We start from the raw sequence: 15,366 nt of genomic DNA, 5'->3' as shown, positions 1-15,366 counted from the left end.
GCAGTCTGTTTAGTTTTAGCTAAATCAAAGACGGAACCGATGGGAAATTTGCATCAGATGAGACGGAATCCTCAGCGGACCAGCTCTCTGCAGGCTGCGCAGGCTCCGCAGGCCCGTGACCTGACAGTTCATGTCACAATTGCCTTATCAAAGCCATCAGCATTATGGTAACATACACCTCGTTACGTCGGCTTTGAACAAATCACTCACTCATTGATGAAATATGCAAAAAATATGAAGGGGGCATCTCCGAGCGAGGGTACGACATGACAGCCCATCGCCAGAGGCAGACTTGTTAAAAATGTATAGTTTTCAACAAAGTGCTAAGCAGGTTTCATAAGCCCCTTTAAAACCCCGAGCTCGCACCCTTGCTCTCAGTCAGCAGCAGAAGCAGGTGTGTGTGTGTGTAGTTTCTAAAAATCAGACCATATGAGAGACTCACCTTCTGCCTCATCCTGTCCTTCACACCCTGCAGGCCTTTCTTTGCATGACCTTTGGCCTATCAAAAAGCAAAAAGAAAGAAAGAATGAAAAAACACAAATCCTTCACTGTACAAAACAACAACCATTCTAAACCTCAACCCCAATTCAGCATCACATGACCCTGAAGAACACTAACAAGATCCTAGAAGAACCCACAAGTACAGAGCACTGTCACATCACTACAGTTTATAGTGCAATAAATGACATGCAGAATTACAGAACACTGAATATAGCTGTGCTTTACTCAAAGCAGACAAAACTTCAGATTTAACGCAGTTCTCAGACCTAACAGCTCAAGCTTCGTGAATGGTAACTGATAGTTGTGATAGTTGATAAACTAGTTGATAAATGATAGTTCTATGAAATATCATTTCAAATATAACAAAATTGAGTGAGTGAGAAATATAACAAAATTATCATTCTTAGAATGCACAAACATAATTTATGATAATGATAAAACATGTGGATAAAAACAAAGTGCTTTAATAAAAAAAAAGAAAAAAAAAAAAGACCTTGTTAGCAAAGGGTACGTTTTCTGTCCCCATTAAGAAGCTGTCTGAAAAACTGCACATCCAGGCCATCCAAACAACTTAGGAAACCATCTTTAATGTTTTAAGCCTGACAGATATTTAATCTGTTATCTGAGCATAAAGGAGCATAAAATGTACCTTAGGAAAAGGAGATTTAATCTTTAAATATTAAGCCACCACCAGAATATCCAAGAGATGCACATAAAAGTCAAGAAACAATTAGGTTTCGTGATTGTGAAGCTTGAGAGTCATTTGGACAGATAGGGTTAAATATTAAAGAACCTTAACAGAAAGAAAAGTTTCATTATTCCATTAAATAGTTTTCCTAAAACTGTACATTAAAAAAACTCAGAAGAGGATTAAAGATGTTTCCTGGAACTGTTCGTCTAAGCCAAGATCCTTTAAAGAACCTTTATTTTCAAACCTGAGAAATGATGCACCAGGTTTAAATATTAAAGAACCTCCAAAAAAGATAAAGGCTTGTAAATGTGAGAAAAATATTAACAGTGACAAAGCATGTTATTTTTAACATTAAAGAACCTCAACAGCAGGTAAAGGTCCAAGGCTCATTAAAATGTTTTACTATAACTGTGTCCAAGCCAGGAACCATTATTATTAAGACTGAGTGACATTTTGACAGGTAACCTATCACAATTTTTCATCATACAAAGACGCATTTTAAAAAAATCTATATTATTTAAACTTTACTTTACTTTAGTAATTCAGTTAAAAAGGTGAATCTCATATATAATATAGATGGATTACACACAGACTAATCTATTTTAAGCATTTATTTATTTTATTGTTGATTATGGCTTACAGTCAATGAAAACCCAAAAGTCAGTATCTCAGAAAATTAGAATATTATATAAGACCAATTGGTACTATCTGCAGTGTGGGCAGTGTGCCAAGTCCTGCTGGAAAATGAAATCCACATCTCCATAAAAGTTGTCAGCAGAGGGAAGCATAAAGTGCTGTAAGATTTTCTGGGAAAACTAAACTGCACTGACTTTAGACTTGATAAAACACAGTGGATCAAAACCAGCAGATGACGTGTCTCTCCAAACCATCACTGATTATCAGTACATTTTGTCCAGAATCTGGAGGAAGAGTGAAGAGACACACAGTCCAAGCTGCTTTAGGTCTAGTGTGAAGTTTCCACCAATCAGTGATGGTTTCCAGATTTTTGGAGATTTTCTGAGACACTGATTTTTGGGTTTTCATTGGCTGTAAGCCATAATCATTAACAATAAAAGAAATAAACGCTTCAAATAGATCACTCTGTGTGTAATACATCTATATAATATATGAGTGTCACGTTTTGAACTGAATTACTGAAATAAAGCAACTTTAAGTGATATTCTAATATCTGGTATGCGCCTGTAATTTATAAATAAAACAAATAAAATGTTTAAGAACTTACTATCTTGTACGCAGATTTCACAGCTGGACTGGCCTTATTCACTCCTCTCTAAAAATAAAATAAATAAATAAATAAATATGATTAAATAAGAAAATAAATTCCACACTGACAGTTTCCATTCATTCAGAACAAGAACTGAATATGAAAGGTAATTACTGAAAAATATAATTTAATGGACAAGTATATGACTTATAAACATAAACACAGCTGACCACATACTGTCCCGAATCATTATCAAGTGAATAAACGGCTAAAATGCCAAAAGCCAAAGCTTTAACGACGGGGCCCATAATTGCACCAAATACTCGCCTGACGCCATTAAAACAAACTATTAACTAGGTCTGATCCCGAGAGAGTGCTTGTCCACGTGTGCAGCAGCGGTCACATTTCAACAAGAGCGGCGTGCAGCACTCGGTCTGAAGTGGTGCGCTGGTCTGCCACACACTGTGGGCTATTTCATAAAGCAGCGTCTCTTTAGTCGCTCTTAAAGCCAACTTTAAGCCAAAAGCATGCCAGACATGTCTAGTTAAAGCTAGCTCTAGACCATGCAGCTCACACTGCTCATATAATGGATTTGCTAATGCTACCATACAGTTACAGTTTCAGGCTGTTTCTTGTGTGTATATATATATATATATATATATATATATATATATATATATATATATATATATATATATATATATATATATATATATAATGATCTTTGACATGATTGAAATAGACTAAAAACAGAGAAATTGGCTCTCAAAAACAGCATGAATTTTTATTCAATAGTTCGCATGCAAACAATTGTTGCAGATGGTGATTATTTTGTGTTGTGTTTAAACCCTGACCACTAGATACAGTTCTGACTGGATAAAATGTAGTAGAGCTTTCCTTTACTCCAAATTTACATATTTGATTGTTTACTTGTATACTATGTTATCTGATTTAAAAATGCAATATAAACCCATATTGCTTATTGAATTGAATTGCATTCTCCATATCATAACATGTCATATAGCCAGGTTCTAAAAGAAACACACAAAGAAATTTCATTAACTTAGACAATACAAAAATCTAATCGCTAATGTAATCAATGTTATATTGAGAGACAGAGCGAGTGAGAGAGAGACAGCGCAAATTAGCGAGAGACAGAGTGAGAGAGACAGAGCAATGGAGACAGGGCAAGTGAGAGAGAGGGAGAAACAGCATGAGTTAGCATGAGACAATGCAAGTTAGCGAGAGACAGTGAGTGAGAGAGAGAGAGAGAAAGACAGAGCAAATTAGTGAAAGACAGCATGAGTAAGCGAGAGAGGGAGAGACAGTGCAAGTTAGCGAGAGACAGAGCAAGTTAGTGAGTGAAAGAGAGGGAGGCAGCACAAGTTAGCGAGAGAGAGCGAGTGAGAGAGAGACAGAGCAAGTTAGCGAGAGACAGAGTAAGTTAGTGAGAGACAGAGTGAGTGAAAAAGAGAGACAGAGCACAAGTTAGCGAGAGAGAGCGAGTGAGAGAGAGACAGAGCAAGTTAGCGAGAGACTGAGTAAGTTAGCGAGAGACAGAGTGAGTGAAAAAGATGGAGGCAGCACAAGTTAGCGAGAGAGAGCGCGTGAGAGAGAGACAGAGCAGGTTAGCGAGAGACAGAGTGAGAGAGAGAAAGAGCGAATTAGCGAAAGAAAGAGCGAATTAGTGAGAGACAGAGTGAGTGAAAGAGAGGAAGACAGCACAAGTTAGCAAGAGAGAGCAAGTGAGAGAGAGACAGAGTGAGTGAAAGAGAGGGAGACAGCACAAGTTAGCAAGAGAGCGTGAGCGAGAGAGAGACAGAGCAAGTTAGCGAGAGACAGAGTGAGTGAAAAAGAGACAGCACAAGTTAGTGAGAGAGAGCGAGTGAGAGAGAGACAGAGCAAGTTAGCAAAAGACAGTGTGAGTAAGCCAGAGACAGCACGAGTGAAAGAGAGGGAGAGACAGCACAAGTTAGCAAGAAAGAGCAAGTGAGAAAGACAGAGCAAGTTATCGAGAGACAGAGAGAGTGAAAGAGAGGGAGACAGCACAAGTTAGCGAGAGAGAAAGTGAGAGATGGGATGAGACAGCGCGAGTGAAAGAGAGGGAGAGACAGCATGAGTAAGCGAGAGATTGCGAGTGAGAGAGAGGATGAGACAGCACAGGTTAGCGAGAGATAGCATGAGTTAGCGTGTTAGAGTTTCTGTGCATGCTCTCTGCTTGTAAGCGTCAGGGTGCCGTGGCAATTGTTTTTACCACACTCCGCGTTTGGTGCATTTATACGCTTTTCATGCAAAGTATCGAAAATAGGTCCCTTTTGTACTTTTTTTCGACCTCTCGGTACTCTGTAGTTCTATTCAACAAATTTTGACACCCCCAGTCTTAGTGATTACAAATTATATTTAGGTTATAAATTAACGCATTTATTTTTTGCACAGCAAAAAAAAGCTTTACTAGCTAACTCTTCTTACGTCTGCTAAACTACAAAATCTCTCTCTCTCTTCCCATCTCTTTCTCCATCAGTCTTTCTCTGGATGATAGCTGATAGTGTTTGTTGTTCAGACAGTATCTACTATATTATAAATATATTTCCTGATTTTTAAAACCCATAATCTCTTCTTTCCATTCCTTTCTTGCTCTCTCTAAACTGCAGCAGAGAAGCAGCGCTAAGCTAACATGCTAAAGAGCTAAAGTTGTCTGAGCACAAGCGTTTCCACCCCAAAGCCTCGACCACCAGGCTGGAGGTGAAGGCCCCTCTTATGGATTTGTGTCAGTCAGAAGATGTGAACTTTAAAAGAAACCTTTTGAAAAAGGCACTCCGGAGAACTAATTCGGCGTGGGCTGATGGGTGGCGGGGAGAAAAGAGAGGAGCGAGGTGTACGCCGGAGCTTTTCTCTCCTTCAATCTATTGAGTAATGGCTGTGTTTCCTGCCAGAATCCATGTGTCATCTCAGATGACTGGCTGTCACATCATATCAACGCCGTCTCAACATCTCAACCGGTCCCGCTCGCGCGTGTTTCCCTGCCTTCCGCTTTCCTTCCGTGGACTATCTGCCCTCCTTCAAGAGCATACGGGTGCGCTTGCTTAACCAGCGAGACACAACAAATATGTTTGAGCCATCAGGCTCCATTATTCCACAGATGAATATTCATTAGACGGAAGAATTAATTAGAAACCACTGCTTACCTTCACCGTGTGCATCCACTGTTGATAGGACCTTGAATTACCTGAGAAACAATGGGGCATGAAAAGACTCATCAACACGTACAGAACGGGGAAAAAAAGGAAAAAAAAAGTGAGCAAATTAACCTGACAACACTGTCGTACACGAAGACACATAAGAACAGACTAATCAAGCTTGGAACCAGCATTACATCTAAAGTAACAGTTTACATTTAGAGCTATTTCGGCCATTTATCTTGACTATATTTAAAAGATTTTACCCACACACTTTCTTAAACTACTGCCAAAAGTAAAAAGAAAACTTTTTAGTTCCCCCCAAAGACACTTCCTTTTTCCACTTCCATGAAGAGAAATGCCACTCACTTCCACAGAAGCCTCCCTCTGTGATCTCCTCCTCAAAGATGTCTGTGAAACCTCTTCCTGCGTTTAATTTGGCCAGTCTGCCATCAATGAACTGTGACAATAAATCAGAGTATCAGAGGTTATTAAAATGGAGAAAGAGAGAGAGAGAGAGAGAGAGAGAGAACTACCCCAACAATTCATTCCAGTCTGTTCCGGACATGAATCATGAGTGTGTGTGTGTGTGTGTTTCTATAATTCACGTCAGGTGAAGGATTAACATAGCAGACAGCCGTGTTGTGTGTTGTGTGTGTGTACTGCTTTGTGGAAAACTCAATTTCCTCCCTTGTCACGTAAAGGTTATAAACCAACATCCAATAAATTTGCCCATTAGTGCCAGACCAGTGATGGAGACGAGACAATAAACATGACAATATTAAAAGAAATCTTTATAATATGTCGTTAATGATGCAAAACACCTTTCTTTTTTTTAATCTATAAAATATAAACACTATGTATCAATAAGCTAGGGGGTTATAATGGTGTTTTTATTTCACATACTATGATACTACAGGTGGAGCTGCTATTGATTGTTTTGCTAGGTGGCTGCTAGGGTATCCCAGGCAGTTGCTACACTGTTGCTAATTGGGTGCTAAGGTATCTCAGATGGATGATATGTGATTTTTTTTTTTTTTTGCATAGTTTCTATTGTGTCATCTAGGTGGTGGCTATGGTATAACAAGTGGTTCCCTTTTTAAGAATATTGCTGGGTGTTACTCTTGTTTTGCTGGGTGGCTGCTAGGGTGTTGCAAGATTACATTGTTGATAAATAACTGTCGATACATAACTGTCAAATGTTCTGTGCTGGCATCTAATATAGTTGCTATGATGTTGCCAAATATGGTGTTTCTAAAGTATTGCTGCTATGATATTATTACAAAGTGGGTGCTAGTGGTTGCTACTAAACCTACTAAACATGCTACTAAGGTTGTAAGAAAGGTGCTATACAATTTCAGGTGGTTGCTCCGATGTTGTCATATAGTTGCTGTTGTATCCTTTGTGGTTGGTTGGGATTGACTAGTGAATTTGAATTATTTTGTCATAAGAAGGCTATCCAGCATTTCCTCTCCATTCATTTATATGATAAATAAATAAACAAGAATTTTTCGCTACACATAAACTGTATGTCAGATTTAGGATGACCTGAAATGAAAATTGGGGCCGAAAGCAGGTTTTAAATGTATTACCAGTTTTCCACCACTGCAGAAACTGAGTAGCCTAAATGTATGTTTGTCTTTTCACACAAAATAAATTTACACTGAATATTTGTAATATAGCAGACATAACAACAAAGCAATAGTGTTCCCCTAACATGCATTGTGCTTTAGATTGTATGAAAGTCTGTCAATGTATGTCATGATGTTGCAATTTAAAAAAAAGTTTTAATTTGAAACAGTGCATGCAGACACAGCAGCCGGCCTTACTGGGCTAAAGTGGTTTAGCTGTAATGCTAGCAGCTGGGTTAAGCAGTCATGACGCTAACAGACCCATTACCCATTAGCCTTAACTGGGCTGGAGCAGATTGTCCGCAGTGTTAACAGCAGGGCTCAAACAGGTTAAAAGCTGTGATGATAACGGACACATCTCAGTTGAACTGATTTATCTGCGACGCGAACTGTTTTTCAGAGTTGGATTACTCGCTGATAATTGACTATAGGTTCAAGTCCTTGTGTGAGCTGTGTTCATACAGCCCTGTGGCTTATGGGAATCCTTCTGTCTTTTTTCTCTTTTTTTTTCCTTTCATTTTTTTTTGTGATGGAATCGAATAAAGTGCTGTTTCTGCTTCCAAACTATTATTCATTATTCAATATTATTAATTCAGTCTTCTCAGTTAAGCAAATAACTTTGGTTGGCAAATATTCAGTGCATCCCTGAACCGATTATTAAGCTACATACAATCTGCAAAAATATAAATTGCTTTGTACTGCACAACCATACTGATCATTAAGTAACGATGCTGTCTAGGATCAGGGAAGAACTACATTAAAAAGTGTGTGTGTGTGTGTGTGTGTGTGTAGCATGTATGTGGGTGTATCTTTCCACAATAAAAGGTAAGTCATCTCTGTGGTTCAGGGCTTTGCACTGGGTGCTGATGGAGAGGCTAACTTCATTATAGCAACTTTAATGAGTGACGAGAGTGTAAGACTCAGTCTGCGCTGCCTGACCCCCTAATTAGAGCACATAATCAGACCAAATTAGCACCCGGTCAAATCCCCCCACTTATCCCCTTCCTTCAGGATCACATTACACACATTAAACCTCTGTTCTCTCAACTGGCTACTCGCTTCCTGTTGTCCGACTTCAGCAGAAGCTTTATTTTACTCTCTGAAGAACTTAATTAGGATTTGTTCATTATGGGCTTTATTTATATATATATACAACAAAGGGTTCTTATACTGATAATATGACTTTTAAATCAGTGGTAAAGTAAAATCAATACATTATTGGAAATTCTATAGAATTAGTACCTGAATCATAATATCAAATAAAAATAATTTACATTGCAAAATGGGAAAACTTTTAATTGGTATAAAACCGTATAGTACATACATATAACAAACATATTAAAGGTTAAAGAGTTGTTCTCTATAAATCATGTCTTTATTTTGCTTGTTTTCTATGTTTGTTACACTTGTGCACTGATAACAGGGCAGCTGCCAAAGTTAACGCATTAATAATGCACTCACATGATCAATTATTTACATCACTAATTTTTTAACATTGTTAACAAATATCATACTTTGACCCTTCGAAGCATAATAGCCTGAGCTGAAGTCCAGCTGCTCACATGCTGTGTCTTATGACAGAGGACTCTCCCTCTAATATAGCTTTCAATTGGCTTTTAAAGCTAAATATTTACCACCTTCAGAAGACTACTCTGAACAAAGTTGGTGGGAAACAGGAAAACCTAAAACTACTGACTGTATGTTTGATTTACTGTACTGTGCTGTATGACATATGCACAGTACAGTATATGACATGAGTTAGGACATGCTTTATTCTCTCTGTAGAACATTTGTTTTAGATGGTTTAATCATGAAAAACATTCTTGACAAATTACAAATCTCCATTTTTGTGGTATTTATATTGTATCATAACTATGTTGAATGTATAAAAAATACTCAAATTAATTTATTATGAATTTGAGTATTCTTAATAATTTAAAAATACAGATTTTTTTTCCTTCATCATTTTGGAAAGTTATAAATATTGTAGTAAAGCGTATTTTGTCCACTCATACAGTTGTGAAAAATGTTAGAAAACAAAAAAAGACAATGAAAATTAATTTTATGAGATGTTATGGTCACATTGGAGCAAAAATAAAATATACTCTATGCAGATTTATGAAATTACATATTTATTTTATATTAATTAAATGCACTTTAATTTACTACGTATATTTATATTTACACATACATATAAATCATAGATGACATTGGAAAAAAAAAACTGTCAATAATGCAGCATTGTATAATTCTAAGATATTTATTCTGTGTATCCATGTTTGGAGTTAAATACATAATACTGGGCAAATATAATCTTTTTCTGGTAGACATATAACGGAAATTAAGAACAGTGTACATTTTCCTTTTGTTAAAAGCAGCATAAAAAACAATTCATTTTTCTTTAATACTGCACAAGACATTACATGTCCTGTGATCTGACACTGTGATAATGATGTGAGAAAAATAGTATAATACACACACACACACACACAGAAAAAATTACAAAGCTGAAATTAGAAACACAAACCCTTGTGTCTCATCCTACACAGGAGCACTAAATGGTGAACGTGATGGGAGCTGGAAAATGGTGCCAGTTAACTAAAATAGGGCACACTGGTGTGTGTGTGTGTTTAAGTGTGTGTGAATGTGTATGTGTGTACACTGAGAGTGCAGGAGTGCATGAAAGTTTCTCGCAGGCAGTGTGAACGTGAACTAGCGTCAGAGCAGAAGCAGAGCAGTGTGTGTGTGTGTGTGTGTGTTGGGGGGGGGGGTCAGAGACAGAAAGCAGGTCGATGCTGACAGGCTTCCCCCGCATTCTCTTGGCAGCTATCCTCCGCTCGTTCTCGGCAGGGCTGGCCTCCGAGCGGATGCGGTTCATGGTCAGAACGGGGCACGGCGGCACTGGCCTTTCTCAGCGCGGTCGGTTAGCAGATAACGGCTCTCCCCGAGCTACTGCGCAGACCAGAGGGGCGGATGGCTTTGAACTGCTGGTCACTAGCTGAATCCTCCAGAAAAAAAAAAAAAGCTACGCGGACGAAGCGTCAAAGACAAAGATAACAATTAAGCACGGATCAGCTCCTTTCAGGGGATGAATTAAAACTTAGACAATTCTACAGAGACCCACACCATCAGGGGCTATAAATGGAAAGTGAAGAGTGAAAATAGTCACGAAGCTTTAAGAAAGAAGAGGCTTTAAAAAATTACGTTTTTAATTTAAATCTTCAAATTAAAGATTTTAGTGCTTAATGTGTCATTTAGAGCATGTAAGATTTGAGAACTCTTCTTCAATTGGATGTGTGTATAGAACTTAGCTCCGCCCAAAAATACTGAAATTCAGGTATGATTACTTATTCTGAATGAGGCACAATAACAGGCAACCAGTCAGAAGAGTCATATATGAGCCTAAACCATTTAGACCCTAACAGCCCTCCAGAACACCATTGCTGATTGCAGACAATGTAAAGCTTGTTGTCTTCAAGTGTAAATACTGGTGTAATATGAGTACTTATACTGTAAATAATATGGTTGCACAATATATCGTTTTAATTAGGGATGAAAGAATATTCATCAATCAAAAATATTTAGCCAAAAATGACAAAAAGTATTTTCAGTGTTCGATTAAACAAGTGAAAAGACCAATTATTTTTTACAGAGGAATGTAGCATTTAAAGCCACACTCTGGTAAAAGCCAGAGGGTTCACAGGGGGCACAGAGTGAGGGGTAGATCTGGCAGGGAGAGCTGATTTAAGTTCATTTTTACACTCCTATTTTTTAGCTTAAATCAAACAAAATAAAGCATTTAACATCACTTGCTAAACTAATGCTTGCCTCTTCACAAACTGGCTTACAAGCTAAAAGACACAAAGTTGTCCAGAGTCAATATAATTAGCTTTCGGTTTCGGCCAAAAACATTAATTTCGACGTAAATCTAGTTTTAATAGTGATGTCTCATTCAAGGCAAAATTATGTAAAGAGACAATCTGCAGGTTCAGGGGATATTTTGGGCATTTGGAGACCTCTCAGGAGGAAGGTTGTGATTGCAAGGAGAATGTGGAGGAATAGTTGTAATGTAGGCTTATGTAAATACATTGCTGTGTAAATTCTGTGTTTTTACGTATATTGTTTTGTTAATTTTTTTTTTTTTTTCTGTCATGAGATAGACAGCAATTACATCCAACAAACCTACCAGACCAGTCATTGCAGGGATGGTTGTGCTCAACACTGATACTATTTATTATTTTAAAATTTCGATACCAATACCAGTACAATACATTGAATTTCTATACTGATACCCAAATGGTACTTTTTTTTATATACTTTTTTTTCTAAATTGTAAAAAAAAAAATTCTTATTATTCTCACACAACAGATTTATTGAATAGCAGACATGAGTAATCTAATGTTTGCGTTTTGCGCATTTAATGCAAACTGATGACAACAGGAACCAAATTTATTTTTAGACCTTTTGGTACTCGGTAGAAAAGAGATATTTCAGATTTTCAGAATTTTGATACCCCCCACACACACAACATGACGGCGGAGCAGTGTTGCCAACATTGTCGCTATATTAAGCTCCTTTTTAGACCCTCTTGCGACTTTTTTTGTAAAAAAAAAAAGCGACTAGTGACAAATCTAGCGAGTTTTTGTGGTGTTATTGGAGACTTTTGGCGACTCTGAGATAAACACATGCTCTTCAGTTACTGACCTCCGCTCTGCAGCGGGTGCTGCCGTGAGCCCCGCCCCACAACACTCACAGTGCAGTCTCACACACTCAGCACACACACACACCGCTCCACGAACACACTGTGCGTGCTGACTGACCCCGCCCTGTATTTACAGAGCAGAAATATAAATATTAATGTGTCTTCAGTGTGACACAAAAAAAAAACTCACTGAATTTAACTCACACAGTCTCAGTCAGTCCCTCACCTCATTCACCACGTAGCCTGTCACTCACCTCCTACACAGTGTCTCCCTCTTTGTAAAAAGCTATTCAACAATTTGTCTATACTAGGTTTGAAAATAAAGAAAACTTAAGAAAGCTAAAAAAAAAAATAAATAAATAAATAAAAACGATTTAAATTGAAAATCTGATTTTCTTTTTAAATCGAATATTTTTTTTTTTTGGGCCATATCGCCCAGCTCTAGCACTGCTCCTTTAAACCTTACTTTTTGCTGCTTGATACAAACTGGGAATTCAAACTGTTCTCATTTTTATAACATATCTTCCACAGACAGATTATATTTGCCAATATCATTTATTTAGTTCTAATTTTGGATACACAGAGTGAATTACTAATATCATTAATTGTTAGATCACTGATGGCTAGAGAATTCTGGTCAAATAAATCCTGTATTTTATAAATGTTTAATAAGTTATGTTGCAAAGTTAGTTTGTCCAACGTCACACAGTTTTAATACTAAATCATACCTCACTCAGTCAAAAAAAAAAAGGTGACTGGAGGAAAATCTGAAGCCTAAAGCTAGAAGCAGGGTGTTGAGGAGGTAATAAGGCTGAAATGTTGTATATTCTCGGTCGTAGTGCCATACCTGCTTGAAAAGTTGCAAGTTCACGGCCATCTCGAGGAAAGTCCTCATGGTGCTGGAGCGGTGCGCCACAAAGCTCTCCTCGCAGAAGGTGATTGGCTCTCCCTGGGGAGAGAAGGAAGTCTGCTTTAATGATAGTCCACAGCATGTGATCGGCTGAATCTGAATTTAACACATATACACTGACTTATAGCACCACCGCCTCCCCCAATCCATTGCAATAAATTACATCATAGCGGCGTGTCCTCAAGTCACCTGAACGGCCAATAAGAGGCAGTTAATACATAATGTGTGCGGAGTATGTAAAGTATGTAAATTAAAGACATTAATGTAGATGTAAATGCATATGCATATTTTCACTCTTTGTATTATTTCTCTCAAACTGAGATGGTATGAGATGACCTCAGACAGACGCTTTCTTTTAACGAATGAGAAAAAAAAAATCCAATTTCCCCTCAGAGCTAATTATACATTCATTAAAATAACTATAGGATACAGTTGTGGATGTGTCAGACTTGTGTGAGCCTGTGATTCCGGAGATGCTGATTTGCTTTCGCTGATAAAAAAAGAAAAAAAAGAAGTTAATCTTGAAAAAGAACAAAAGGACGTGTTGAGAAGGATCAATAAGAGAAGCGGGCTAGTTCCACAGTAGAGTTTAATGACCTATATACAGTAAGGCTGCGATTGCCACCTCTTGCATGGGAGCTCATTATCATTTGCCGGCACCGTTTCATTTACAGCTCAGTTAGACTTCAATGCTTTGTAGGGTGCTGCTGCTACTGTGAAGGCATATGGGCTACATAAAGGAAATGCTAGCAACACCATACTGCAAACCATTTTATGGAAATGCGTCAGGATGACGTAATTGTTTACTTGTTTATCTGACTGTAACTTTTTTTCTATTGCCCATGTATATACTTGTGCATCTCAAAAAATTTGAATATCATTAAGAAAGTTACTGTATTTCAGTAATTCAGTGGAAAATGTGAAACTCATATTATATAGATATATTACACACCTAGTGATCTATTATAAGCGTTAATTTTTATAAAAACAATAAAAAAAAAAAAAAAAAAATTGTGTCTCCGAAAATGTCCTGCTGGAAAATGAAATCCGCATCTACAGAAAAGTTGTCAGCAGAGGGAAGCATGAAGTGCTGTAAGATTTACCGGGAAAACAAAACTGCAATTACTTTAGACTTGATATAAAACACAGTGGACCAACACCAGCAGATGACATGTCTCTCCAAACCATCACTGATCATCAGTAAATTTACATTTCATTTAAAGGGCAAGGGAGAAGAGTCTGGAGGAAGAGCGGAGAGACACACAGTCTAAACTGCTCGAGGTCTAGTGGTAAGTTTCCACAATCAGTGATGGTTTGGAGATACATGTAATTTGCTGGTGTCAGTAATGTGTTATTTTTTATGCCAATTAATTTTACCACCAAGTCCGACTCCAACTTCTGCCATAATCTGCCCCGCCTCCGCCCAACAAGTGGATATTTTCTGGATAATTGACTGCTCCAACTTAGATAGTGAGCTTTGGGGCAGGTGAAACATGAAGCACATGGAGAAGATAGGACACTGACTTGTTCTGATGGGATTCCACTTGCTTATATATTAGTTCATACATGAACTAATGCAGCACTAAAGCACATGTATGGTGTTACTTACATAAATTAAATAAATAAAATCTATGGTCTATGATACAGCACAACACAGACTTTAGCTCTTTCTGCTCTCAGTGTAGTGCCTGTGCACTTAGCATAAGGGGCTCTCTTAAAGGGACAGTGTACACATTACTGAATACGAGCTGTTAAATATTTTACCCAGGCCATTTAAATGGTCATCCCCCTATTGTGCGCATGTGTGCAATAGCAAACACTTCCTGAGATTTCTATACTCAGCAAATTAAGTTTTCATTCAGAAATTTTTGCAACCAAGCTGAGATGCTTACATTAAATTTGATATTTTGCCACCTGCAGGAATCACAAATTTGGCTGTGGGAGGGGCTCCTTTGAGGAGGATTCCAATAACAGGGTTGCTGTACTTTCCTGCATTGACAATGTAGTTGTGATCACAGTTTTTGCATTCAATTCATAGCCAGTCTTTGTCTGGAGGCCCCAGACCAGCTTGGGCTCTAGGCAATAGACTGTTGGTTTGCTTGCCTTGTTGAAATGGGCCTGGCCTCACTCACAAGATACCACCTCTCACACAACTTGTACAGGTGTGGGCGTTCCGAAGCCATCCCCCTCAGGGGACACTTCATGATGAATTTATGTACTGCTATCCCATAACTTCAGCATTGGAATGTCAGTGTAAATTGTATTTAAATATAAAAAAAAAAAAACATACACGCATCATATGTGGTTCTGAAGTCACGCCTCACTAACTCCTCGCCAATTTGTCAAAACACAACAAATCAAGCTTACAAAGTGTGCAGCCGTGTCACAGCAACATCAAGACTTCACGAAACGTAGTTTGTGTTAAAATAACAACGGCAGACCTTAGAGGTAAAGCCTCGCGTACACATTTTAAATATTACATGCGTGTTCCTTCAACTCGCAGGAAGGTCTTTCAAATCCGAAGCCGAAG

General features: G+C 38.0%; 1 protein-coding gene across 3 annotated transcripts in view; it reads right to left on the bottom strand.

The window, feature by feature from the left end:
* Positions 1 to 15,366, bottom strand: part of dennd1b (DENN/MADD domain containing 1B) — a 167,531-nt gene that overhangs the window by 24,598 nt on the left and 127,567 nt on the right. For all 3 annotated transcript variants that reach the window (XM_015601283.3, XM_022669762.2, XM_022669761.2), the window contains 5 exons: positions 12,774 to 12,875; positions 5,963 to 6,053; positions 5,603 to 5,643; positions 2,436 to 2,483; positions 443 to 499 (listed from right to left, as the gene is read on the bottom strand). In XM_015601283.3, the coding sequence (XP_015456769.3) occupies positions 443 to 499; positions 2,436 to 2,483; positions 5,603 to 5,643; positions 5,963 to 6,053; positions 12,774 to 12,875 (339 nt within the window). The remainder of the gene's footprint in view (positions 1 to 442; positions 500 to 2,435; positions 2,484 to 5,602; positions 5,644 to 5,962; positions 6,054 to 12,773; positions 12,876 to 15,366) is intronic.

The sequence above is a fragment of the Astyanax mexicanus genome, chromosome 16 (assembly GCF_023375975.1).
Source record: "Astyanax mexicanus isolate ESR-SI-001 chromosome 16, AstMex3_surface, whole genome shotgun sequence".
Lineage (NCBI taxonomy): Eukaryota > Metazoa > Chordata > Actinopteri > Characiformes > Acestrorhamphidae > Astyanax > Astyanax mexicanus.
This window is presented reverse-complemented; position numbering and strand designations above follow the sequence as displayed.